Source organism: Nothobranchius furzeri, chromosome 18 (genome assembly GCF_043380555.1).
Source record: "Nothobranchius furzeri strain GRZ-AD chromosome 18, NfurGRZ-RIMD1, whole genome shotgun sequence".
Classification (NCBI taxonomy): domain Eukaryota; kingdom Metazoa; phylum Chordata; class Actinopteri; order Cyprinodontiformes; family Nothobranchiidae; genus Nothobranchius; species Nothobranchius furzeri.
In genome coordinates, this window is record NC_091758.1 from 31,116,493 (window position 1) to 31,141,848 (window position 25,356).

Genomic DNA, 25,356 nt, shown 5'->3' on the forward strand with positions numbered 1-25,356 from the left:
TTACATAAATAATCTCCCTTTTCATTTAATGCCAGCTTTCACGCCCCTCTGCATCACCAGTCGTTTGAAAAAAAGCAAAACAAACAAAATAAAGAACTGGCAGAAACAGAAATACATCAAAAACAGAAAAACAACAGCGGAAGGATTTAGGAATAATTAGATTGTCCAACAAATTCACACACATGTAGATTTCTATAAAGTGCTTGATAAAACAATACAATAAAGATTAAAATACACACTTATGGTTTTTGTTTTTTCTTTTTGGCACCAATAAGATAGTAAAACATTCCCTAAATTAAGCAAATAAATTCAAAGATACTTTGTTAATCCCAGAGGGAAATTAGAGTTTCAGTACACACAATTCTGAGATCAGACATGGGCATAGACACATGACAAGAATTGGTGACTGTGGTCATTCGCAACCCGAGTGTTTCTGAAGTGATGCTCCGGCCTGTTTCTCATTTCTCTTTCTACAAATTCAGTTTTTTGTAATTTCCCCTTTGCTTTTTGTTGTTTTTGATGCGTTTAGGGAGTCATGATCCAAGTGATGATGATGGTAGAGAGGCTGATAACTCCCATCATCACCCCAAAGATGACAAGAAGAAGTGCCTAGTGACAAGAAGACCAAGAAAAACAATGAGTGCAAAGAGTTAAACGGATCACAGTGTCGGACTGTGTGGGTTTACCCCGACTGAGTCGACAGATTTGAGGGACGATCTGCTGATCTTGAGGTAGAAGATGCCCGGAAAAATAAAGAGGAGGCAGGTGGACGTAGTTGATCCTGAGAAACAAACAGGAGAGCCTTTTTAATCTGCACAGACAACAAGCTGCATGTCTGATAGCAGCTTCATAAACCATTAATGCTGCATCAATTATGCAGAAGCAGACAGTGTAATTTCAGAAGTGGAAATCGATATCTGTGGAATATTGAAATGTTAGCTGCTTTTACTGTGCCTTTTGCATTAAAAACTGATTAACCAGCAGAAACTTGCAGTTCTTCTCCATTATTTAGAATTACACACCTACGATCCCAAACACAGTCCTGATATCTGGAACAAAGATGGCCAGCATCAGCACCACGCTCAGGATGATCAGGGTTGAGATGATGTGGATCCGCCAGGAGAAGCTGCGACCTCCAAACAGCAGCAAAATCATCGCCTTACGGGCCTGCAGGTTTCACTTAGATCAAGCTCGTTTGTTTCATCACACTTATAAATTAGAAAACGTGTTTTTCGGTCACTCACGGGGAAGTGTATGAGCGGTACGGTCAGCAGCACCGAGAGGAGGATGGCCACCCGCACAGACATCACCATGATGTCTCCCAGCAAATAGTAATCATAGCCAAGCAGCAGCTCAGATTTCACATGACCTACAAGCGGTGATGAGATGAGCGAGGGCGCAGACGGAGCGGGAACCTGGTCGTGTGTGTCCCTGCAGGCTTACCGTAGAAGGTGAGGTACCCAAACAGAGCAGAAATGAAGTACAGCAGAAAGCTGAGGCCGATGCCAATGTTGGAAATGTTCTGCATTTTAGACTTGGAGGGTCTGAAAGACACCAGATGTTCACTGAGCGTTGGTCACCAGCAGGTTCTTCCATTAAAAAATTTTTAAAAAAGCTGCGGACCTTTGCAGTTCGCAGTAGATGGGCAAGATAGCCGTGTGGCACAGGAAGGAGAAGGCCATGGTGGGGATGGCGTAGGCACTCTGCAACAACCGTCAGCTGATCATTTTTAAAACATGCTTATTTATATTATTTAGTTAATTATTTTATTTTATATTTATTTTCCACAGAAACACAGAAGGACATTATTTCTGCCATGTGCTAAATGCAATAATGTGTACATGTGGCCCCAACGTGCAATATAAATGAGTGGCAGCTGTACGGCGCTCCACTCAGCTTTCTCATAAAAACACACCGATTCCTCGTGGGTGAGAGAGTGATCTGTCAGCAGAGTCAAATAAAGGGCGTTCAACAACTTCTCACTGCCACCGCCGAAGGTAAAACACAATAAATCCAGATACCTTAACGGAGACGACGAAGAGTTTGGGCGTGCAGTCTGACGCTGAAGAATTCGATACCTGCAGAGACACAGAAAAAGCAAGAAAATGGTTTTGTTTCTTTTATTGTTTCCTGACCTTCTGCAGCAATTAATCGTGCAAGTCCACGGTTTATCTTTTATACTAAAGGAAAAAATGAAAATTGTTCCATGAATGAATCAATGTAAGGTCTGGAGTTGCAGCTGGGTGTAGAATTCCTAAAAGTCAGAGTTCATTTCCAGGATCAGACAGGGTCACCTGGACTTCCTTCCCTTTAGGACTGGCTTTATTCACCGTGCACAGCTCTCTGCAGACTCTGGTCCTCATCAGCCGACCCTGACACAATCGGTAAACTCAATATCCTGAGTTTTTCCCCTGATCCCATGGCCATGGCCGTCTGGTCACAGCTACAAACCTCAGAACAACACCTTTTTTAGAAGCAGCAAAGGGCTTAGTCACCTCCAAACCTTTAAAATGAGCCATGATGTAGTATCACTAAGGAGTCAAATGATGCAAATGTGCACAATACTCATTATTAAATATTTTGAACTTGCAGAATATATTCCTTAAATTAATCAAAGGAAAACTTTGACTGATACAGATGAATAAACTTAAATGAAAGAGGCTGGTGTTAAAAATAAATCTTTTAAGTTTTTAAGAGCAAACATTTCTGTGGAAGGAGACCAAAAATTGCATTCATATCTGGGGAAACAGAAACATCATAAAAGCAATAAAACAAAGTATAAAACAACTTTGTAAGCAACATTCAATAGAAAATGACAGTTCAGCATGTTTGGTGGACCTGAACGCATCACAATAACAACACACTGAGGCACGGAGGCGGTAGCATGATGATGTGAGACTACATAAGGAAAAACACCAGGATGACAAGTTCTCCTGATTTTCAGAAATGGAGAAGCTGAAGGATAATCAAGGAGTATGAGTAGGAATGTGCGATACGTCAACATCGGTACTGGCCCGTGTTAGCCTTTATTAAACATTGATATAAACCTGAAACATAAAACAACCAATCTTTTATTTTTCATCTAGTTGCTGTTTGTGTGTCTGTTTTGGGAGGGATGGGGTTGTCATGCCATACACACACATACACACACACACACACACACACACACACACACACACACACACACACATATATAAATAATTTTTTAATGTATATATTTAGATATTTACATTATAAAACTGGTAAATTCGGTTATCATATTTATATCCAATTTATATCCTGACACTAATATCGGATCTCAATATCAGTTCAAATATTCACAATGGTGAATCCCTAATTATAAGGGCACTACCAAAATCCCATAAGGACGCATCCTTGTGGATTTTTTTTTGTTTTTAAGTGAAAAAGACAACTGAACAATTCCAGTAAAACAAGATTGCACAAAAACAGCTTAAGCAACTTTGCGTATCGCTCTTCCACAACAAGAGGGACTGAGAATCTTCTAAATCGTCTAAACTGTTTTCTAAAAATGCTACATTTGAAATTAACTCTTTGAATTTACTTTTCCGTTATGAGAAAGACCCCGACCCTCCACTTTCCTTGTGTCGTAGTCGGTACTTTAAACCTACCTCGAAGGTCCCTCTAAGTCTTGTGCCATTTTGAGGCAGGGGACAGGGAATGGACCATTTCTTGACCACGACCTAGAGACGAGGCCACGTAACAAGTCAGCAACAGAACAACAATCAACCAATCAATCACTTTATTAAAGACACAAGAAGGTCCATAACAGATAGTAAAAAAATAGATAATTAAAATAAGTAAAATACATGCAAGCTATTTTAGGCTCACATAAAGGTAAAAACGCCAATAATTCAACGTTAGAATAAAACATGACCGAACTCTGTGTAGGGTTTGTCGGGGACTGGATTATACTGTTCTTAGAGTCCCTTAATCTACACATACAACTGTCCATGAGATACCGTCTCACTGCAGGGCTTGTAGGTACTCCCACACTTACGAACGTTGTGCTTGCAGTGCACCATCTTGGCAATCTAAGCATTGTCCTTAACCCATCATCATATGCAACAGTGAGTTGCTGCGTTGCTTGTAGCGCCTCCATAGGTGGGCAGTGTACGGGTACAGTATACTTTAAACAGTGCAGTTTGCACAGGTACAGAACACATTCCAAATCTACGTATCAGTGTGTTCGCCTGTGCATACAGTCGACGGCACTGTCTGTAAATGTCCACATCGTCTGTCAGGTCAGCAGATATGTGATGTCCCAAATATTTAATCACAGTACATTCATTTAGAACACCGGATAAAAGGAAATCTGGAAAAACCAGCTTACTGTCCTCCTTACTTCTCACAATTAAAATAAGACAAACAGTCAAAAGATTGTGTTTAGGCCAGAACTTACCACGACAGTAAAATACAGTATGAAGATGAAGGAAATACTGCTGGTGTAGCCCAGGAAGCCTGTGAAAGTGACATCCAGTAAGATCCAGTGAATCACACCAGTATGATGTGAACATCTGAACGCTTGCTGATCTACAAACTTACCGATTTTAGGCAGCAAAGATAAAGGCAGAACAACAAAGACTGTGATCATGACCAGAAGCAACTTGCCATTTTCATACCACACAGTCCTGAAAGGCATAAGAGAACACATACTATTAAAGGTTTACTTTAAATAAGCTATATGTCTGTCATTATTATTACTATTATTTCCTGTGTGTTGAAATGCTTTGAGACGGACCAGCTCTGGGAATTTGTCCCCATTTTGTGCTCAAATAGGAAGCGACAGATTCATCATGTGGTACGAATTAAAGGCTTTAGCTCTTGCAAATCATAACAATTATGTAATTCACATACTAACGTTGTGTCGCTCCGTCAGATGAGACCAGATTTCTCTTTCTGGGTTTTTAGAGAGGAGAATAATATTTTCATTTTGCTGAGGAGCAGCCTTGGCGGTTTATTTGGGAGTAGACGGCGTAGGAGGAGGGGCGGTGTCCAAGTGACATGTGGAAAACACGCCGTTCCCGCTGGGGTCAGGGTTGGGTAAGAAGGGTGCTGCCTGTTGCTGTTTGTTGGACCGCAGTGTGGGGTCATAAAGGACTGGCTCCGCTTCTCTTTATGAGGGTTTCCAGAGTCAGCAGCACCTGCTCCGACCACATCAACACCCACTGACCCCTGCTTGGCACTTTCACAGCTGTGGCGTTACCATCGGCGCTGATGCACTCGTCTCAGAGTGTCTCACATACTGCCCCATAACCGGATGCCAGGGAGATATCCAGAAATAGGTTTAAAATAAAGCAGCTTCAACAGATTTGCTAAAAAAATAAAAGATTTCCACTCAAGAGGTTCAGAGTTTATGGCGGGCGGAGGCTGGACTATGATGCTAATTAGTCCACATGGCGCTGACGATCTAAATGAAGAAGATGCAGTTCTCTCCTTTAGCTGTTTGTTTTTGTTCTGGCTGCACTCTAAGAAATGAAATGTAGAATTTACTAAACCAAGTTATGTCAACTGGTTCCACTAAACCAAGAGTAGGCAACCCTGGTCCTAGAGAGCCACAGTCCTGCTTGTTTTCAACTATCGTTGTTCCTGCTGTTGATTACCTGGATCAGGTGTGTTCAGCTAATTAGAAGCTGCCAGTCCATGCATGGCTGGAAAACATGCAGGACTGCGGCTCTCTAGGACCAGGATTGCCTACCCCTGCACTAAACCTAGTTGGCTAAATGCAAAGAGTACGATACATAGATGTGTAAAAAGTAAATGTACTTTCTAGTTCAGTGGTTCTCAAAAGGCGGCCCGCAGCCCCCCCTCTTTGTCCCCTCCACCTCCCCTTACCCTAATAGCGGATATTTTCTAATCCGCTTTGCCTTACGCCCTGGATCGCACAAATGTTGTACTGCAATTTAAATGAAAAGTAATGATGGGTGTTTCAACCACGCCAGTCACATAATTTGAGATTTATTAGCTTGTAAAAGTTCGTAATTAGCATGACTACACACTAGAAATCGGCACGTCGCATATGTGGCGTCACCACATAATCTCCCCTCCCCTAACGTAGTTGCTACTTACCAAATGACCAGATTTATGGTGGTTCTTTCCTCCTGTGGGAAGTTCGCTGAACTTACAGCCCTTTTCCCTCAGTTTTCTCTGTGTCTGGTTCGATGACGTCACTTTCGTGAAGCACATTTGTAGTCCTAGACTTATTCTCACGCAAAACCTAAGATAGCGTTTCCCCCTGTTCGAAAATAAACGTGTTCTTCGTATCAAAATGTGTCTTTAAAATTCACGGACATCATATGTGAAATCCTTGGCACAAAACAAGCAGAATTAGAAAACAACGTTTTTAGTCCCGTTGACTTGCATTCATTTTCTTTGTTCTTCCGGGGACCCGTGGTCCGGAAGTGACTTAGGCTCCCTATTCCAGCAGCAGCACCCCCACCTGGTCCTGCATGTTGAGTGGCCCTCGGACCACTACAATTGAGGACCCCTGCTCTAGTTACTAGGTTTAGTGGAAGCAGTAGTAAATTCTACATTTCATCTCTTAGAATGTGTAGCATAAAAAACCCATAAGAGAACGACTGTTACTACAAATTGGGGCTGAACGATTAATTTGATTTTGCCGTTGAGGAAGATTCAATGTCTGGAAAATCTGAAGTTTTTCCACTCTCGGGCATTCGTAGTTGAGTACCGTATTTTCCAACTATAAGCCGCTACTTTTTCCCCACGCTTTGAACCATGCGGCTTATAATGAGGTGCGGCTTTACTGAAGATTTTCCTTCACCTGCAGGGGGCGCTTTAGCAGAAAGTGAAACAGGTGGAAGTCAAAAGTGGAAATTGAAGAAAGTGCTCATTTTAATTTAGCACATGCAAGCAGCCGGCACGACAAATAATTTTTTTCAAATCCATACCCCCTCATCATGGTAACTACACGTATGAGTTCATATGATGCCGCATTTAAGCTGAAGGCCATCGATCTGGCAGTAAAGGAGGGAAACAGTGCTGCCGCACGTGAGCTTGGCATGAATGAATCCATGGTTCGGTGCTGGGGACGGCAGCAGGAAGAACTCATTCAAGCCAGCTTCACCCGGGGATGATGACAGCAACATGGACAGCGACACTGACATCGCCACAGAAAAGGTATGTGACGAAGCTCTTCTGAGGCTATTCAACTCCGACACTGAAGAAGAGGACTTTAATGCGCAAGAGGAAGATGAGAGCGAATGACTTCTTCTGGTAGGCAAGTGTGTTTTATTTACTAACCAGGCATGTTTTGTGTGCAGTTTTTATTTTCTAATCATCCAGGGCTTATTAATGCTGTGTCAGCGCTGTTCTTTTCTTCTAAACATGCAAATTACCGGTAATAACGTGTCAGTTCTGTTTTTATTTTATAACCATCCAGAAATAGGAATGCTATCAGTGCTGTTTTCTTTTCTAAACTTGCAGGCACGTTCACCCGTGTTTAAAATTCATTTTGTTGAATTAAAACAACAACGAAAAACCTCCGTGTAGCGTCTTTCTGTCTAATTATCTTATGTTATGGCCGTACATGCGCCGTGCGCCGGAGACCTGCAAGTGGCTGCTGCGCCGCGGCTTGTATTCGAGTGCAGCGTGTGTGTGTAGAAAACCTTTTTTTTTTGTTGGTGTGGCTTATATTGAGGTGCGCTCTATAGTCCGGAAATGACGGTAAGTTCAGCCTGCATGTCTCTTATAACGCATACAACACTGTTCAACAAATGTTTTTCCCACAAAAACAATTTTTTATTGTTTAAATCTTAGTAAAAAGAAGTTGGAAGTTACTTTCGAGTTTTCAGTCATGCTGCCATTAAAGAAACATGTCCAGACGTTCACTGAAACCCAGCCAGTAAGCGCTGCTGCTAGTGGTTAGCTTTCAATAACCAGTAGCATTAGACATTCACTTAAGCACATATCAATCACAAAGCGTGCATTTGTGGAAATGCCTTTTTGAAAGTACAGTACTGTGCAAAAGCTTTAGGCAGGAGTGGATAAAAATGATATAAAAAATAATTATTTTGGAAATATGCATAATGATTATTTAATTTGATCAATTTACAAATTGCAAAGTGAGTGACTCCAAACATCCAGTCATTAAGAATGATCTTTAGCATAAAGAAGAACAAGAAGTCCTGGAAGCGATGGCCTGGCCCTCACAGAGCTCTGATCTCAACATCATGGACGTTGTCTGGGATTACACGACGAGGCCGAAGTCTAAGTTCACACTTATGCACAGTAATGTATAATCTGTCATTCATGAATTTGTCATTCATTTGAGAAAGAAAAGGGAAAACATTGATTGAAATTGAAAATCGGATTTGAAGCGAAAAAAATCCATCCATCCATTTTCAGCCACTTATCCGGAGTTGGCTCGCGATGGCAGCAGCCTAAGCCGAGACGCCAAGACTTCCCTCTCCCTAGCCACTTGGGCCAGCATTTCCAGGGAAATTCCAAGGCGTTCCCTTGCCAGCCGAGAGACATATTCTCTCCAGCGTGTCCAGCGCATGGGTCTCCTCCCGGTTGGACGTGCCCCGGAAAACCTCACCAGGGAGGTGTCCAGGAGACATCCTGACCAGATGCCCGAGCCACCTCAACTGGCTCCTCTTGACGTGGAGGAGCAGCGGATCTACTGCGAGCCCCTCCCGAATGACTGAGCTTCTCACCCTATCGCTATGGGAGAGCCCAGCCACCCTGCTGAGAAAACTAATTTTGGCCATTTCCGCTTGTATCCGCGATCTCGTTCTTTCAGTCACTACCCGAAGCTCATGACCATAGGTGAGGGTAGGAGCATAGATCGACCGGTAAATCGAGAGCTTTGCCTTCTGACTCAGCTCTCTCTTCACCACGACAGACCGGTACAACACCTGCATCACTGCAGATGCAGCACCAATCCGCCTATCCATCTCACACTCCAGTTTTCCCTCACTCGTTAACAAGACCCCGAGATACTTAAACTCCTCCACTTGGGGCAGGACCTCATCCCTGGCCTGGAGAAGACATTCTACCCTTTATCGATTTAAATGAAAGAAATCTGGGATTTTATTTTTAAGCCACATCGCCCAGCCCTACCCCAAACAGAAAACAACTGCTCTGCCTCCGCTGCGTTGTGATAAACGAGCCGACAATAAGCAACATGCTTTAATATAACACGACTCATTCATTCAGGCTTTGACGGAACCGAGAGCATGCCTGTTAACATCCCAGAGCCGCTCATTAACAGAAATGTTTCGCTCCCCTCCGCAGTGATCTGTAATTAGAATGGCAGAACTGATATCCCCTTGTATCAGTCTGATTCTGGGGAACATGTGGGAGAGATTTGGGGTGGGAGTGGGGGTGAACAGAGCACTAATACAGAGCAGCTGTGTGTGGAAGAGTCAGACGTTGACAGATGGGGGCTGAGAGCTGCTACAAGTCTCGCTTAAACCAGTGTGGCCAATAATAAAGTGATATACGTTACAATCTTGGCTGTGGACTCTTCTGTGTGTGGGTGCTGCTGATCAGTGATGAATGGCTCCTTTTGTCAATAATACATTTCCTTTAGGCTCCATTTATGTTACTCAGCGGAGATACAGCTCAGAGGCTTTCTTAAGTGGAACTATTTATCTATTCTGCATTCCTGTTTGTGTAATTTTGAGGCGCAAAAGTGTCAAATCTGACTTATTTAAAGGGCAAAAGTATCATCCAGAACATCTTGGGAACAGGAATGACTCATTTGTTACTTTAGCGCAGCTAGTTTAGAAAAATGGCTCCCCCAGCAGCTGTTTTCTTTGTTTTATTTTGTTATGTTTTGGCAAAAGATGGAGCTCACAGTGATTTATGTACCCACCCTGTGTTTTCTACACCGAGGAGGCTGCAGATGGCTGCAGGAAGCTCCGACTTCAGGATGAACAAATAGGACGACATGGCTGAGGGAAGAAACAGATTCAACAAATAAATGAACATAGAAGAAAACACAGACCATCATACCAGACTTTTTTAAATGCTTCAATGCTAGCTCAAGCATGTGATGTGTTTTTTTTTCCAGAGAGGAAAAAATGACAAAACACCACAGAAATGGGTGGATTTAGTTCAGTAGGATCATGGCTAAAGCCGCAAAGAGTAGAGAAGCCCATATTTTTTAATGTTTTCAAACACTGGAGAGCAGCCAGGATGGAGATCTGTGAGAGGAAGGCTAACAGTAATGATCTCTGACACTAATCCAGGTACTTCCACCCTTTCTCCACCTCACTAGGAAACGAGATACTTCCCCTGAATGCTCAGGCAGCCAATCAGAAAGAGAGGAATGGGGTCCCTTCCTAAGGGTTGACCCCAAAAACACTTCAGGAGGAAGAAGAAAACAGAACACGTTTAAGGATGTGTCAGACGCAGCGTGTGGTCAGTCATGAGAGGACGTACAGCTACAGGATTTAGGTCTGTGAAAATGGGCAAGTGCAGAGTTAGCTGGGGCCTGACTGCCCCTGGGGGCAGGTCTTGCACTCTCCCTTTAAATAATCCTAGCCATAATCCCTCCAATCCTGTATTTGTTTATAAATGAGAATTCCTCCCACAGCCCCTCCAGCCCACACAGAAACAAGCATGTTCTGTCTGAGTGGGACTACTGGCATTAACGAGCGCTCAAATCTGTCAATAATAAGTTCAACTGAGGCAGAAAAAGCTCCTCCATCCATCTGAAACACACCAACGGGGAGGAATCACACAAAACAGGCATGATGCAGTGGTTTAGTTTCATGCATCTGGTTACATTAAACACAACAACACGTCTACGGGAAATCCTGGTTGCAATACTTACATCGCTAAACACAAAACAGCCCTTGGGTGAATAAAGAAGATTGAGAAAATTGTTATTTGCCAAGTGGTTAAAAACAAAACAAGACAAGAATCCAGTAACAAATATGTGAAGTTCAAGGAGAAGTGAGGTAATTCCTCTGCGTGTGGTCAGCAAATAGCTGGAGAGCGTGTCCAACAAAAGACCGAGCCACTTTCGTTTCATTAAGAGCCAGGAGAGAGGCAGGCTGTGAGAGCCAGGGGCTGTTCAGTAATTAAGGTCAATTGGCCCGTCAGCCTTCGGTGGTGCAGATGAATGTTTACCCAGAGAGAGGCTAATTGCAGTCTTTTAAAAGAAGCTGGGGGTATGGACAGATGCTAGCTGGAGAGCTGGCTCTGAGTGTTGCACATACTGCCCCATGCTGGGAAAACCGCAAACACAACAGAGTGCATGGTGGTAGCCTACTCAGCGTGCCAGTAATGATGGTGTAAGAGCGATCGCCTCTGCTCCCAGCTGCAGAACGAGTGGCGGTCTGAGTGAAAGATACACAAAAGGTGGGAGGGTTTACTGTTGGTGATCAGTTTCAGGCCCAGCAGAGAGGTTTTGGGGTCAGAGGTTATCAGGGGATCTAGGTAATAGCCTTACAGGGACTGGGAGGAGAGGGGAGATGACGAACCTGAGCAGAGGTTCCCGCTGTTCACCAGCAGGAGGCAGTATCTTCCCCAACATAAACAAACAGGCCCTGCAGCATTCCTCTCCCACTCAGCTTCTCATAAAACCACATAATCTGTTTATGTCGAACATGTCAGGAATAATATCTGTGTGTGGTGGTGGTGGGGGGGGGGTGGGGGGGCTGACTTACCACCAATATTTTGGATGAGGATGGTGACTCCAACCAGAACCTGGAGGAATTTTTTAGAGTTGTTAGCAGGAATTATCTTCCTGATTCCTGGTGTGAACTGAATGGGCACATTTTCAGCAGTAAAGAAGAGACTCACTTTTCCTGGTTTCTGTAAGGCTTTCTCTCCAAGGCCTTCATATGAGTTAATGCCTAAAGTATAAAAAAAAAAAAGCAGTTTTAGTAACGCTTCAGGTGCTGAGGACGTCCAGAGTTGGACTGGAGGTTTTGTTTGTGGTGTCTGGAACTCATAGATTTAATGGAAATCAATCACGTTCATATCTTGCCATTGTCTTTCTTTAACCAAATCATCATCTGACACAAACAGTTGGAAAGATGCATCAGATAGTTTTGCAACAAAATGATTAAATCGGAAGTAAAAAAAAAAAAAAGGAAAAGGCAGAGTTCAGGGTGTGAAGTCTAACAGGATAGTTTTGGATGAACCTGCAGGAATGTGTTATCAGGAGCTGGACTCTCACCTGTTTCATCACAAAGCTTCAGAAGGAGATGTAAAGAGAAGGCTGCCAGGAAGGCCACCAGCACCAACAGGGTGCTAGAGAGGAAAAGCAGCTTGTAGTTTTAATGTGAACACAGCATAAATCAAAAGGAAAAGTGCATTCTTACCAAAAACCTACTATTCCTGTGCCCGCCATGGCATAGGCTAGACCCAAAATCCCGCTGCCCATGATGGCATTCATCAGGTTAAAGACAGATGAGGCGAAGGAGGCTCCTGTGGTTCTGGGTTGCACTGATCCCTGCACACACAGCAAATAAAAAATACAAAGAAGAGTCAGCCTTTAGGTATGAAAAGAAGCAGCTAAAGAAGGTTTGTAGCAGCCTTAGGTGGATTTCTTATGACAGTAAGAACAACTGGCTGGGCCTGATGATGGAAGTCATAAAACAACATAGCAGAGGCTTGCAGGATCAGGGACTGGAAATGGGAATGAACAGGCTGGGATTTGAGCTGCTGGCTGTGGGACAGCTGCCTGAGCTCAGGATAAGGGGAGCTGCCCGAACTGCTTGACCTCTCTAATGGGGGATATCCTGGATAGAACGACTGGCAACTCTGGTGTCACAACAAGCTTGGATTGACCTGCAGGCCGCTCAGCCAGATTCACTCCGTTACAAGACAGGAAGTAAACTTAAACAACTATGGAACAAAATACAGACTGGCAGCAATGCACAAAACTACAGCTAGTAAGACGTTAAAAAGAACTAGATTATTGTTTGTATATCCTTGTTGGGTAACATTGGTACATGTGTTTTTGTTCTTTATGTCTTGTGATTGAAGTCACATTTATTATAACCTAATAAGAATAAATGTATTGTCATGCTTTCTTTTATTTATATGAGGGTTTTTGGGGAAGGGGCTATCATAGAAAGCACTAACAATGCAAATTTGTTCTGGAGACATAGTCAGACTGCCTTATGCTCGTAAATAAACCTTAAAATAAAAACGCATGGATCCAGATTTTGCAAATCCTCTCAATGTCTAATGTGAAACTAATGTCACATAACAAACATCTAAGCATAAAACATAAAAAATGGCTATTTCACTCATTAATTTTCTAGCATGTGACTCTGCTGCTGATTCAACTTCATTGGCTCTGGGTTTATAAAATGTTATAACAGAGGAATGTTTCAACCTTTAGTCCCCAGCAGGTCTCTGGGTTCCTGTGGTCAGGGCATGCTGATGGAGCCACATTCAAAGTTATAAACTAAAGAAGCTAAAGCATTTTCTATAGTGGCCTTCAGGATCAAGCTTTTAACCTACTTAAGCTCAGATTTGTTTCATGTTTTTGCTTCACTAATGCTGATGAGTTCATTCTTATAAAGGAGTATAGTGTTACAGGAATCTTAAATGAGAATTTTTTGTCAAAATAATTGCGGAAAGTAACTTAAAAAATTCTACAGATGAATGTAGAGATAAAAAAATAGTTAAAAATTACCTCCTCATTAAAAGTCTAACTAAAATGGACAAAGATGAAGGAAATACGTTTAAGACGTTGTAGTGTACAAACTGGTTTTACTTCAAATTTGCTGAATTTCATGCTGGTATTCTTGTCTATTTGCATCAGTAAAATATTTGATGTAATTGTGAGTGTAATCTCTTTTGAATACAACACTTTATGAGAAGTCTGACACCCATTTTGCCTCCATCAGCAGAATAAAAGCTGACAGAGGTAAAAAAGAAACTGAAAATGTCTATCCGCTCACGTGATCAGGCTCACATCAGGAGTTTGCCAATTTAAAAACACCATTCTCCAGCACTAAGGTGTGAAATAAAAAACCTACATCTGTATTAATACTCACATTCCCTAATAAAGGTGTCGTCTCACTGCTCTCCGGGTTTCTGGAAGCGCGATCGGTGTAAAAATCCGTCTGCGTGCTGCCGTTGACGCTCATTTTAAACAATATAAAAAGAAAACAACCAGTCTGGGGTCAAAAACCAATACCTGCTGTCGGCGGGACAAGTAAAGGTCTCTTTGTAAACATTTTCTCCTTCGGACACGTTTTAAATCTGCTCTCTTCTTATCAGTTTGTCAGCTGTTGTTGTTGATATAACCACATTCCGTCACTTCCGTCGCACATTTTAGAGGACGGAAAGAAACAGTCCAATCAGAGGCCGGTCGTCTCTCTCGACCAATCAGCAGTCAGCTTTGGTCCAACATTGATGACGACATTTCAGCACGTTCTGAACGGAGGATGTGGAGGTGAGGATTCGAGGTTTCTTTGTTTAAAACAATTAATATTTGCGTTTTATTAATTTAATTCTGTTGTTTTCTGAAGCGGTGTGATAACAGATGTTTTTTCGCTGCCCTGGCCCAGAATGACGAACTTTAAAGAAGCACGAAGCGCTCAAACTTCACGGTTAAATAATTGTTCTCCAGTGTCAACTCGTTGCATGCATTTATTCCCAAAGCTCCTGGTTGTGGCTTATTAAGACGATAATAAACCAGAACGTTGGAATCTAACTTAATCTACTAATGAAACACGGTTTATTATTTAGATTTTATCCTGCAGGACAGATCGTTGTCCTCTTTTTTGGTGGAGGCTGATGAAAAAGTGGCTCATAAATAACATGCATGTTTTTGTTCTACCAGAAATCTCACCAGAATTTTTGTTCCTGCGCAAACTCAAAGAAACCTCATTTCTGCTGCTGCGCACTGGCGTCTCTGCGCCACCATGAATACTGAACTGGAGCCCAAACTGTATTGTCCCCCTTCAGGGGTCAGGGGAATGACCTCTCTGGACAAAGATGCCTTCACACAGACCATCACAGTCCCAGCTCTACAGGTTCCCACTGGGGTCCTTAATAAAGTAGTGAAGAGCCTAAAGAAGTCCACCATCCAGCGCCCAGGTGTACCCAAAATAGTTCAAGACAAAGAAGGAAATGCTGACTTTCGTTTAGTTCTGTTGGACCCCCACAGAGTGTCCTCCATCAGCTCCTTGAGTGAGGCTGAAGCAGAGGCCCTCAGGGCGTTTGGTGTTTCAGAGGAGCTACAAGACTATGAGGTGAAGCTGACTTATGACAACCTGAAGAGTGAAGAAGTGCTGGAGGCGGTGCTTCCTCAGGGTCAGGATGTGACCTCAGGGTTCAGCCGGGTGGGACACATCGCACACATGAATCTAAGAGACCACCAGCTCCCGTTCAAAAACCTCATAGGTGAGACAAAAACATAAAAAAAAGGCTTAGAAATGAATGTGAGAACTTTAGATTGATAGTTTTTTTTAAGAGCTGTCACAAATAATAGAAATATTTTCAGGACACAATTTTGTCATTTTTATATTTGATTCTATCACTTTTAAGCTTCTCCAGTGACTGCTTTAAAACCTTTAGATAAATAAACATTGATTGAATATTTTGCAGGTTACATAGAAAAGTGTTAGTATCTGACAAATTTTCCATTTTAGGTCAAGTAATTATGGATAAAAATCCCGGAGTCACCTGCGTGGTCAATAAGACAAACATCATCGATTCAACTTACCGTAACTTCTGTATGGATGTGCTGGCTGGAGAGGAAAACATGGTCGCCAAAGTAGGTGTAAACAATCAGCCGTTACATTATGACCACCCTAACTTCAGTGAGAATCATGGAAAAAGAAATCTACTCTTTGTATCACTGTATCCCATTCAACTGTGTTGGTCGTGCTCTGTTTATGAATGTTTGCTTTCAGAACTTTGATCAGCGTTTCTCATACCTCTGTTTGCCCGATGCAGGTGAAGGAAAATGGGGTGAGGTACGAGTTTGATTTTTCTCGTGTTTACTGGAACCCCCGGCTGAGCACAGAGCACCAACGTGTTGTGCAGCTCTTCAAACGAGGCGACGCCGTGTTTGACGTGTTTGCTGGCGTTGGACCCTTTGCCGTCCCAGCCGCCCGTTTGGGTGCCAACATTTGGGCCAACGATCTCAACCCAGAGTCGTACAAATGGCTGCAGCACAACTGCAAACTCAATAAGGTGGAGAGCAAAGTCCAAACCTTTAATCTGGATGGCCGAGCCTTTATCCAGGGGCCTTTAAAGCAGGAGCTTTGCACTCTGCTGAAGGGAGAAACTAGTGTTCATGTGGTGATGAACCTGCCTGCATTGGCCCTGGAGTTCCTGGATGCATTCAGAGGCCTCCTGCAGCTGGAACCTGCATGTGAGCAGAACCTCCCCACAGTGCACTGTTATGCCTTCTCCAAAGAAGATGACCCTGCAGCAGACGTGGTGTTGAGGGCTTCCCGCAGCCTCGGCTTCCCTCTGGAGAACCAGTGCTCCGTGCATTTTGTGCGCAATGTAGCACCTAACAAAGACATGATGTGTATACGATTCAGGATCCCAAAAGAGGTCCTCTTCTGCAGGAATGAAGAAAAAACTGGTAATTAATGTTTTCTTTTATCTTGAGAAATCTGTAGAAGATGCATACATTACTTTAATCCTATATTTTTGTTTTTGATTTTAAAAATAGGAGAAATTAAAGCATACAATTTTATTTGCTTGTCACAATGTAAAATTTACACTATTTTCATGTAATTTGGAGCATGGAAACAAACTTCTCACTCATAAAGGATGTTTTTTCTAGTAAATTTATGTCCCCTTTTCTCATTAGGCCACCTACCTAAACATAGCTGCCTGATTATTTAAAGGGACTATAAGGAAGTTTGACAGCCAAAACATGTATAGAAATAATAAATTTCTTCTTCATACATTCTCCTGCAATGCCCTGGTCCTGTAGAATGAGCCCTGGCATTTTTACTGTGATTGCCTGTTTTTCTATGAAATCACAGAAAAAGAGAGCTGCTCGGGTCGAACAGGCTGCTTCATGCGCGTTCACGCTCAGGCATCGCCCGTAGCATTTGCTATCCGTAGATTTAGCAGCAGAGAGTGAGGCAGTGCCAACTCAGCGACTTTGTCGCTGTTCCTAACGCCTAGTGATGAACCTAGCTACATTTCTGAGGACACTTAGCTACTTTCTGTAGAACTTTCTTCTAGATATTTCCTGCAAATTGGCAACAAAATAGCCATTTTCGCTCCGAACCGTTCTTTGGTTTGACGTTGTTTCAGGTGTCTTCAAGGATATAAAAGTTACCAACACATTCTCACTCCCAGCGCATCAAAAACAAACGCTTGGTCAGCCACCCTCTACGTCAGACCCCTGACGCCAAAAGTGCCCCTTTTCGTAACTTATGTGCGAAAAGGGTTTTTTCCCTTTTGTAACTGCAGATCCAATGCAGCGTAAAACTGACGTGATGAGATATCCGCTGATGCGGCACAGAACCAGCTCATTTAACCGCACCTAAACCTTAACGTTTCACTATTTATAACCTTCCCCTCTCCCTCATCCTAACCTTAACCCTCTTGCTACCTAAGACGTTACTCTCACTGTGATCAAGCGTTTGTTTCCCATGCATTCTGACTGTGAATTTTCATATTTGCCGCCCAAGGGGAACGTTAGAACATACCATCTGGCGAGGGGGAGGTTACAAATACCCTCTACTTTTAACCTCCACCGTGGTAGTTGAAACCTCCCCCTCGCGTTGGCTCGGTCCAAACTCGACCAATGACGAGGCGGCTCCCGCCGTTCACTTCATAGAGCCGGCTTTTAGAGCGACCAACACATTACTAACGTGTTCGCTAGCAAGATGGTTAAGGTTAGGATAGGGGTGAAGGGAAGGTTAAATAAGAGGATAAGGTTAGGTGAGGTACAATGAGCTTGTTTGGTGCCCTGGCTGCGGACATCCCATGGCATCAGTGTATCGCTGCATTGGGATCTGCAGTCAAATAAGGGAAAAACCCCGTTTCGCACATAAGTGACGAAAAAGGGCACTTTTGGCGTCAAGGGTCTGACGCGGAGTGGCTGACCAAGCGTTTGCTTTTGACGCGCTGGGAGTGAGAATGTGTTGAAGTTACAGATACTGTGAATGCTACTAGAGTGTAGCTCACCTTGTAAGATGTCTGACTCCCATGCAGAATACCTGGATTCGATTCTGGATGTGAACATAGTTTATTTAGTTTCTTTTTTACATTAATGGTATATTTTTTTACAGTAAGATGCCCAAATTTTTATTTGAGACTCGCTGAACGGCACTGAATTCGCAGATAAAAAAGATGTGGGTTCAACTTTCATTTTGGAATGATTTTTCAAGCAAGGGAAGGGAATGATCTGAGCATGCAGGAGGACTGACCCATCTTAAACCTTTGTCGGCTGTGCTGAAGAGAAAGGTACAGAACCAAATTATTTAATTAATTAGCTGCGCGTTCTCCTGTCCTCTGGGCCACACACACACACAAGGGACTGTCTCAGCTGTTATTTTCGTTGAGTGTGCACGTACAGCATGCGCGCCTCGTGCACGAGCCTACTATTGAAGCTGCCGTTACGCATTTGGCCTGAGGGGGCAATCGCGAGCATAAAAATTCAAAAGTCCGTAAAGTCCCTTTAATCAAAATCAATTTGAATCTTTTCTGTCAACATTTAAAAGAACTATTCAGATGGTCTTGGCAGTGAACATTTTACTGCCCGTTTATATCATTTCCCGTTAAGACGTGTCTTCATCTAAACTTGAATTGGATTTTGTAATGTTTTGTACAGGATGTGGTTATTTTATTGAAAATGCAGATGTTTTAGAGCTATTTTTCCACATTTAGGGTGTAAAACATTATTTTGTTTTAAACTGATTGTGTGTGTGTGTGTGTGTGTGTGTGTGTGTGTGTGTGTGTGTGTGTGTGTGTGTGTGTGTGTTTTCTCACAGAACCCACAGAAGAGCCAGCCCCGAAGAGACAAAAGTGTGACAAATCCACAGATTCAACATGATGAACCTTTGGAGTTCTTCACAAAGAATTATGACTCTGCTTTAGTTCAGCTCCACTAAAATCTGATAAAAATGATAATGATAATGCTGGGTTCTAACATGTGCATGTTTAATTTTTAAATAAATCTCAAATCAGAAAGATTTTTTTTATTTAATGAAAAAAATAAATTTCGCATAAACATGTTGATAAGACAGCAGGAGAGCTGCTTCTAAAGTCTGTGAGGAGCGGCTGTGACTCGATTCAGCCTTTGGAAGGAAACAGTCCGCTGAAAGCGTCCTGGATGGCTCGATGACACGCCAACGCTGAGGTGTATCCTCCAGCTGCTTCCTGAAGCGTGGTGGCCCGTACGTGGTTCAGATACCTGAGAACACACAAGGATTTGCTCAGGTGAGACGTTTAGTTCACTTTCTTGAGAGTTGGTTTTAGTGGAAATCTAATGGGTGAAATGTAAACATGTTTATTAAATCCACATTTTTAAAATCTTTTCCTTTATTATTTTTTTTTCTTGGATGTTTTAGTGAAATAAATAGTTCCTAAAAGCTTCATCAAGAGGTGCTTTATTTTGTAGGAGCTTACAGGTTCTAAACAAAACCAAGAATCACAATTTTCAGGTTTGTGTGCAGACTTTAATCGTTAGAAGCTCAAGCAAATCTGGCTTTCTTATTAACACTGCCTCCATCTGGATCTCCTGTCTGCCACTGTCCTCACGAATCGGTCTGAAGCCCTCACACAAGTCTGACTTTGCAGCCCCTGTTCCTGTGAGCTGGGGAAACTTCAAAGGGAAACGAGCATCAAGAGCACAGACAGCACTTTGTGATTTCTGAGGCCATTCAAGCTTTTTCACCACGTAACCCAACACCTGTGGGGAGGCTCGGAGAGACCGACAGAGCTGAGGTGGATGTGAATCGATGACAGAGGAAAATAGGTGTTGCTGAGGCGCTGTTGCCCGTGAGCTGCTTTGTTTTTGTAACCCAATTAAAAACCTCCGCTTAAAAATGAGAGAATACAAACCAAGATCTTCAGGATAAGATGTGAGAGAACAGATCGGACACTCATCAGCCACTAGAGAAACAACGCACAAGTTCAAAACAGGAGGCCCAGTGATTAATAATAACTTCATTAGGGCTGAGCTGCTGTAGCCTGTCCTTCAGAGCACTTGAGGGAGGTCTTCTCATATGGCTTCCTGCATCAGATGAGTGCTATCTATTGATTATATTGTACTCGGCCCTTTTTAATGGTGAAAAAAGTGGGCTATTTACGGCCTGGCTAAGTCTGCTCTTCCTGCTAATCTAATCCCCAAGCTACTCATGTGGTCATTCCTTCCAAGAAAGCTGAGAGCTCTGTGTAACTTTATACCTGCCTGCCCCTGAGGAGAGAGAGAGCATGAAGGAGAGGGAGGAAGAGGCTGTAGTTGTGGGGGGCTGGGATGTGGAAAGAGGAGGGGGTATTGAAGGTGAAATCAACTTTTGATTTCATCACAAGCCCTCATCCCTCAAACCAACCCTGTCCATCCGCCGCTCACCCTGAACGCCGCGGGTTAGTTCAGTTCTACTCCATTAACTCGGCGCCTGTGTCCACGTCTTCCTGTAAAAGACATCCTCACGATGTCTACGGAGCTGAAGAATTCACCCTGTTCGCACACCCGTCCCAGAGGATAAAACAAGCTGCAAAAGTCGCCCTCCTGAAATCGATGAATCATCTCCCTCATGACACCGTACCCTCCCTGCCCACCAGCCACCCCTCCATCCCCTCGTTCTCCCCTTCCCTCCTCTGGACAACCTTTTGTTCGCGGGGCGCTGAAACCCAAGACGTTTTGGCCGGTTACATCTTTCACTCTCCGGGCCCCATTGGAGCATTAGCTGCAACTTGATATGGGTCTTTTCAAAGCTTTGTATTATTGGGTAAATATGGGTCACTTTGCAATGGCCCATTATGTTGCTTGGGGGGGGGGGGGGGGGTTGGAAGAGACGAGTGCAGGTGATGAAGACAACTGAAAGACACAGTGTGTGTGTGTGTTAATGTATTTTTTCTCTAATAAAAATCCCCCACTAGCTCGTACTCTTACGTAAAAGTCACACCAAATAGGGGAAAAAAAGTTGCATTTTTCCTGTTGGAAAACTGAATGCCTGGGCACCGTCTCTCTCTCTCTCTCTCTCTTGCTAATAAGAGTCACAGATTTTCCTAAAAGTATTCCCAACTCCTGCTGCCTGGAAAATGCAGCAAGCCTCATCTCTTAATTCAGACTGAAAGGATAAGTGGGCAGAATGCTTTGGCAGGTTGGGACTGATTTCCAGCTGAGAATGTTTGGATCCACGATGCTGCAGTGAGATGAAGAACACTTGGGTTGTGAAGAGAGATGGCAGCGAGGCTGGAGGGGAAAATGAGAGATACAGGCTGTGTTGGGCCTCTTGTCTAGACTCCTGTGTGTTGGCTGGAATTAGATTAGGAAAGGCTGTGGAAGTCGAGGCTAAATTGAAAGAAAAGAGGCCTGTAATGCTACAGCGGTAATTTCAGCAAGTAGACACTTAATCAACATGCAAACCACAGGGTAGACGCACCGTAACGTACAGCAACATCACAGAAGTATCAGCACTTTCAGATTTGTCTGTTTTAATATGTCCTTATCCAGATAGTGTAAAAATGGATTTTTATTATGAAGGGAAGGATTAGCTTAAATCTAAGACATAAAACAGCACAAATTATAATTTAAATAGTTCAACTCATTTTTGGAAAGATTTATGCTATTTCTAACTTCATTTTTATGTTTAATTTGCTTTCAAAGTGCTGTATATTTTTACAATCAGGATTTATGTTTATGTATTTAGCAGACGCTTTTGTCCAAAGCGACTTACAAGTGATAATCGGCATGTTGCCCTTGAAGCTAAGAATAACAACAACAACAACAACCAATTTCCAGTCAGTCGTAGGTGGCAGTGAGGCAGCATGATGAATCGTGGAGAGGAGGGAACAAGGAGAGGACAGTAGAGAGGGGAGACGGGTGCAGGGAGGGTGTTAGTTTAGAAGATGCTCCCTGAAGAGCAGGGTCTTCAGGAGGTTTTGAAAGTCAAGAAGGAAGGCCCTGTTCTGGTAGTGCTTGGTAGCTCATTCCACATTTGTGGAACGATGCATGAGAAGAGTCTGGATTGTCCTGAGCGTGGTGTAGGCACTGCTAGCCGACGATCCTGTGATGACCGGAGCGGCCGGGCCGAGACGTAAGCCTTTGCTAGAGGATTCAGGTAGATGGGAGCCGTACCATCTCGGACTTTGTATGCTAGTGTTAGCAATTTGAATTTGATGCGTGCTGCTAGCGGTAGCCAGTGGAGCTCAATGAACAGAGGGGTGACGTGTGCTCTTTTTGGCTGATTGAAGACCAGACGCGCCTCTACAGGCTGGAAGACCAGTTAGAAGGGCATTGCAGTAATCGAGGCGAGAGACGACAGTACACTTGGATGGATAGATGGTTTTGCTGGGATGACAAGTAGTTCAGTTTTAGAGAGGTTGAATATATATATAAATATCGCTATCTTACCACAAAAATGGCTCCTAAAACACCAAAATGGTGCCAGCTGCACTTCTAACACAAATGAATAAATGCCATCACGGCGATGGTAAAATGTCCCGAATTGCTTTTTTCATCCTTCAGTATTGTGATAAGTTTGTGTTATGATGCTGAATTTGATATTTACAAGCCGTGTGTTAATTTTATAGTGAATTCTCGTGCAAACATTTACCACATTTCGAATGAGGACACGTTTCAAGACACATTTTGAGTATTCTTTGATTTTAGACAGCCTTGTCGATTCGCTGCGACGTGATCGGCCTTAGAAAGCACACTCAGGAAGACGCAGCCCCTGGATTTAGACATAGCTGATGTGTCTTGGGAGCATCTGGCCCAAGTTTTCCAATCCAGGCCTAAAAACATTTAAAATTTCGCTTTTGGTATCACAATACATCGTATCGCCTCCCCTGTACCATGATTACAATTGCATCACCACATTCTTACCACTTGTCTGCTTTCACGTCATCCACAAGGATCCCTATCATCACAATAACTCAATAATGTGCAAAACTAAACAAACCCCTTATCATCTTGCTAAGTTGATTAAGGACAAGGTGCATGAAGAATGCAACGGACACGCTGACCAGAGCCTATCCCTTCTTTCTAGAAGTCATGAGCCATCTGGAAGATAGTATGAATGCCCGGAAATCTTCCTTTAGCGCTGTGCTTCAGCAGCAAAAGAAGATTCCTGGACTGGGAATGGCGGAAGCTGGATGAAGGGGGGGTACAGAGCCACACACCTGCCAGATGATTTGTCATTATAGAGGGGTCAGCACTCAGCTGTCACCCCCTAATCACCCGTCCTACCCCTTAAGTCCCCCCCCCCCCTCCTTCACCCTTTAAACCCCGGTTCCCCCCCCCCCCCCCGCATTCCTCAGGCGGCTCCGGTTTCACTCGCAGCGCTGCCACTCCATCTGCCCCTCCTTCCTACACTCTACCCTGGGAGAAAATGTACCCCTGTGAGACACAGCACACTGAGTTCACTGTTTGGATGTGTGATGTGTGCTTATGCCCCCCCCCCCAATCATCAATTCATGTGTTTATCCAAGGGCAGAGCTGTTTGTAGCGATACCAGAGAGAAAACCTGAATCGGTCCAGGCTGCGATCCAAAAAACAAAACCCCCCGCAGACAAGCCAAACACGGAAAACTCTCACAGGTATACCATATCTGTCAATAGCACTCTTTCACCACCACAGGTCAAAGGTCACACTCTTTTCCACTGAAAGCTGCTTCCTCTGGGACACACAAGTGTGTTAGGTAGATCCTCAGCCGTCAGTCTACCCACCGCCCAGCAGATTATCCTAAGTTGTAGTCTGAGTGAGCCTGAGAGGGGGCTCAGCGTGGTTACATCATATCCTCAGAAGCCTACAGAACCCCCTCGTCCATTATCGTGGAGGGAGGCGAGCGCTGCTAACACATTTCCTACTTAAGAAGAAAACATGTTTAGAGTGTTAACAGAAGTGAGAGGTGACGCTTGACATCAACACCCACAGAAACACCTTCTGACTGTCCTCAAGAAGGCAGCGAGCGTGCTGGCATCAGTGATGAAGACGCATGCCTGTATTGTGTGTATGAAAGGCAGGACGGCAGATGCGACTCCGATAAAGGTGTTTTGTTTCCTCCAGGCCTCAAAGCATCACCTGTCATCGCTTGTTTGGAGCTTTTGTCTCTTTGCCGTGCAAATCTCTCGTCTAGCCTGATGGGGGCAGTAGAGGCTGGTTGACTGGCAAGGCAGCTGATCACAGCAGCCTACAGGCATCACACAACCAACCCTCTAACCACCTGACATACAGAGCATCCTTCTTTCATCTGCTGAGCTGCCACTTGATCACTCAGCCTCCTGGAAATGTTAGGAGGAGGAGGAGGAGGGAGGATAATGACATGACATCAGTGTCTTCTTCGTTCACCAAATGGGGCCGTACACAATAGGAGGACATATGCTGTCCAGTGAATGGCTGCTAATACTAGGCACACCCATGCGCACGCACACACACACACACACACAAGGCAACAGAGCCTTGACAGTGAGATGCAACATTCAGAGAATAGATCGCTGATACACCAAGGAAGAAAAGGGTTTTCCCAGGGGGAATTTGCCTCCGCAGATATCAGTTACTAAAGCATCTGAAGCAATGGGAAAAGGCAACAAGAATTTCAATTAGGGAGAAAAATGGAAAGGGGTAAAGAAAAGAGGAGTGGAGCACAACAAAAGGCAGTGAAAGATAACGCGGGACCAAAATTCATTCATTAGCGCAGAGAGGTGGCTCCTGCGCTGAGGTGTGTGCGTGCGTGCGTGCGTGTGTGTGTGTGTGTGTGTGGTAGCTCCCTCCAGCTTAGACCCATGTGAGAGGAGTTTGTTTTGTTTCTTCTGCCATTAAGAAGAGAATGAGCCATCTAATCCCTCTGTGTTTATCTGGACTCTTTGCTCCTCGGAGGTGAGGAGCAGAAGAGACTAGTGAGTATGCATGGTTATGCTACTCCCAAAGGCTAAATGCAAACTTCTAAACAGATCAGTGTGTCAAAATAGAAACCATATGTCACCCCGCCACCTCTACAATGAGATACAAATAAATCTGAACACAAATCAGGCTGTAGTCGCTCATGTTCCTCCACTAGTGAAGGGGGAAAAAAAATCACATTCCCCTTATTCTTAAAACCTCCCTCTGTTCCCCACTTTGGGTCAAAAATGACTCGCCCACAAGTAAAAAGCTTCTAGTCAACTACACAGCGAGCTTATTTTGACTCATACTTCAAGAGAAGATCAATATTTGCGCAGATCTATGGGAGGGAAAACAATAGTGATGTGGCC

At 43.7% G+C, this 25,356-nt stretch overlaps 3 protein-coding genes across 3 annotated transcripts in view; 1 reads left to right on the forward strand and 2 right to left on the reverse strand.

The window, feature by feature from the left end:
• On the reverse strand, positions 1-14,271 carry slc38a6 (solute carrier family 38 member 6). The gene is made up of 16 exons (XM_015970042.3): positions 14,007-14,271; positions 12,318-12,448; positions 12,173-12,246; positions 11,794-11,846; positions 11,658-11,697; positions 9,857-9,935; positions 4,564-4,649; positions 4,421-4,479; positions 3,630-3,701; positions 2,022-2,078; positions 1,624-1,703; positions 1,444-1,544; positions 1,245-1,369; positions 1,023-1,167; positions 687-781; positions 1-609 (listed from the first exon to the last, which is right to left on the reverse strand). Exons 1-16 carry the CDS (start codon positions 14,097-14,099, stop codon positions 526-528), a joined length of 1,374 nt encoding a protein of 457 aa, XP_015825528.1. The 5' UTR covers positions 14,100-14,271; the 3' UTR covers positions 1-525.
• Positions 14,272-14,347: 76 nt separating this feature from the next.
• trmt5 (tRNA methyltransferase 5) lies at positions 14,348-19,125 on the forward strand. The gene is made up of 5 exons (XM_015970040.3): positions 14,348-14,407; positions 14,798-15,360; positions 15,609-15,733; positions 15,916-16,555; positions 18,927-19,125. Exons 1-5 carry the CDS (start codon positions 14,400-14,402, stop codon positions 18,986-18,988), a joined length of 1,398 nt encoding a protein of 465 aa, XP_015825526.3. The 5' UTR covers positions 14,348-14,399; the 3' UTR covers positions 18,989-19,125.
• Positions 19,123-25,356, reverse strand: part of mnat1 (MNAT1 component of CDK activating kinase) — a 35,138-nt gene continuing 28,904 nt past the window's right edge. The window contains exon 8 of the mRNA XM_015970043.3: positions 19,123-19,348. Coding sequence (XP_015825529.3) covers positions 19,228-19,348 — 121 coding nt within the window. The 3' untranslated portion in view covers positions 19,123-19,227. The remainder of the gene's footprint in view (positions 19,349-25,356) is intronic.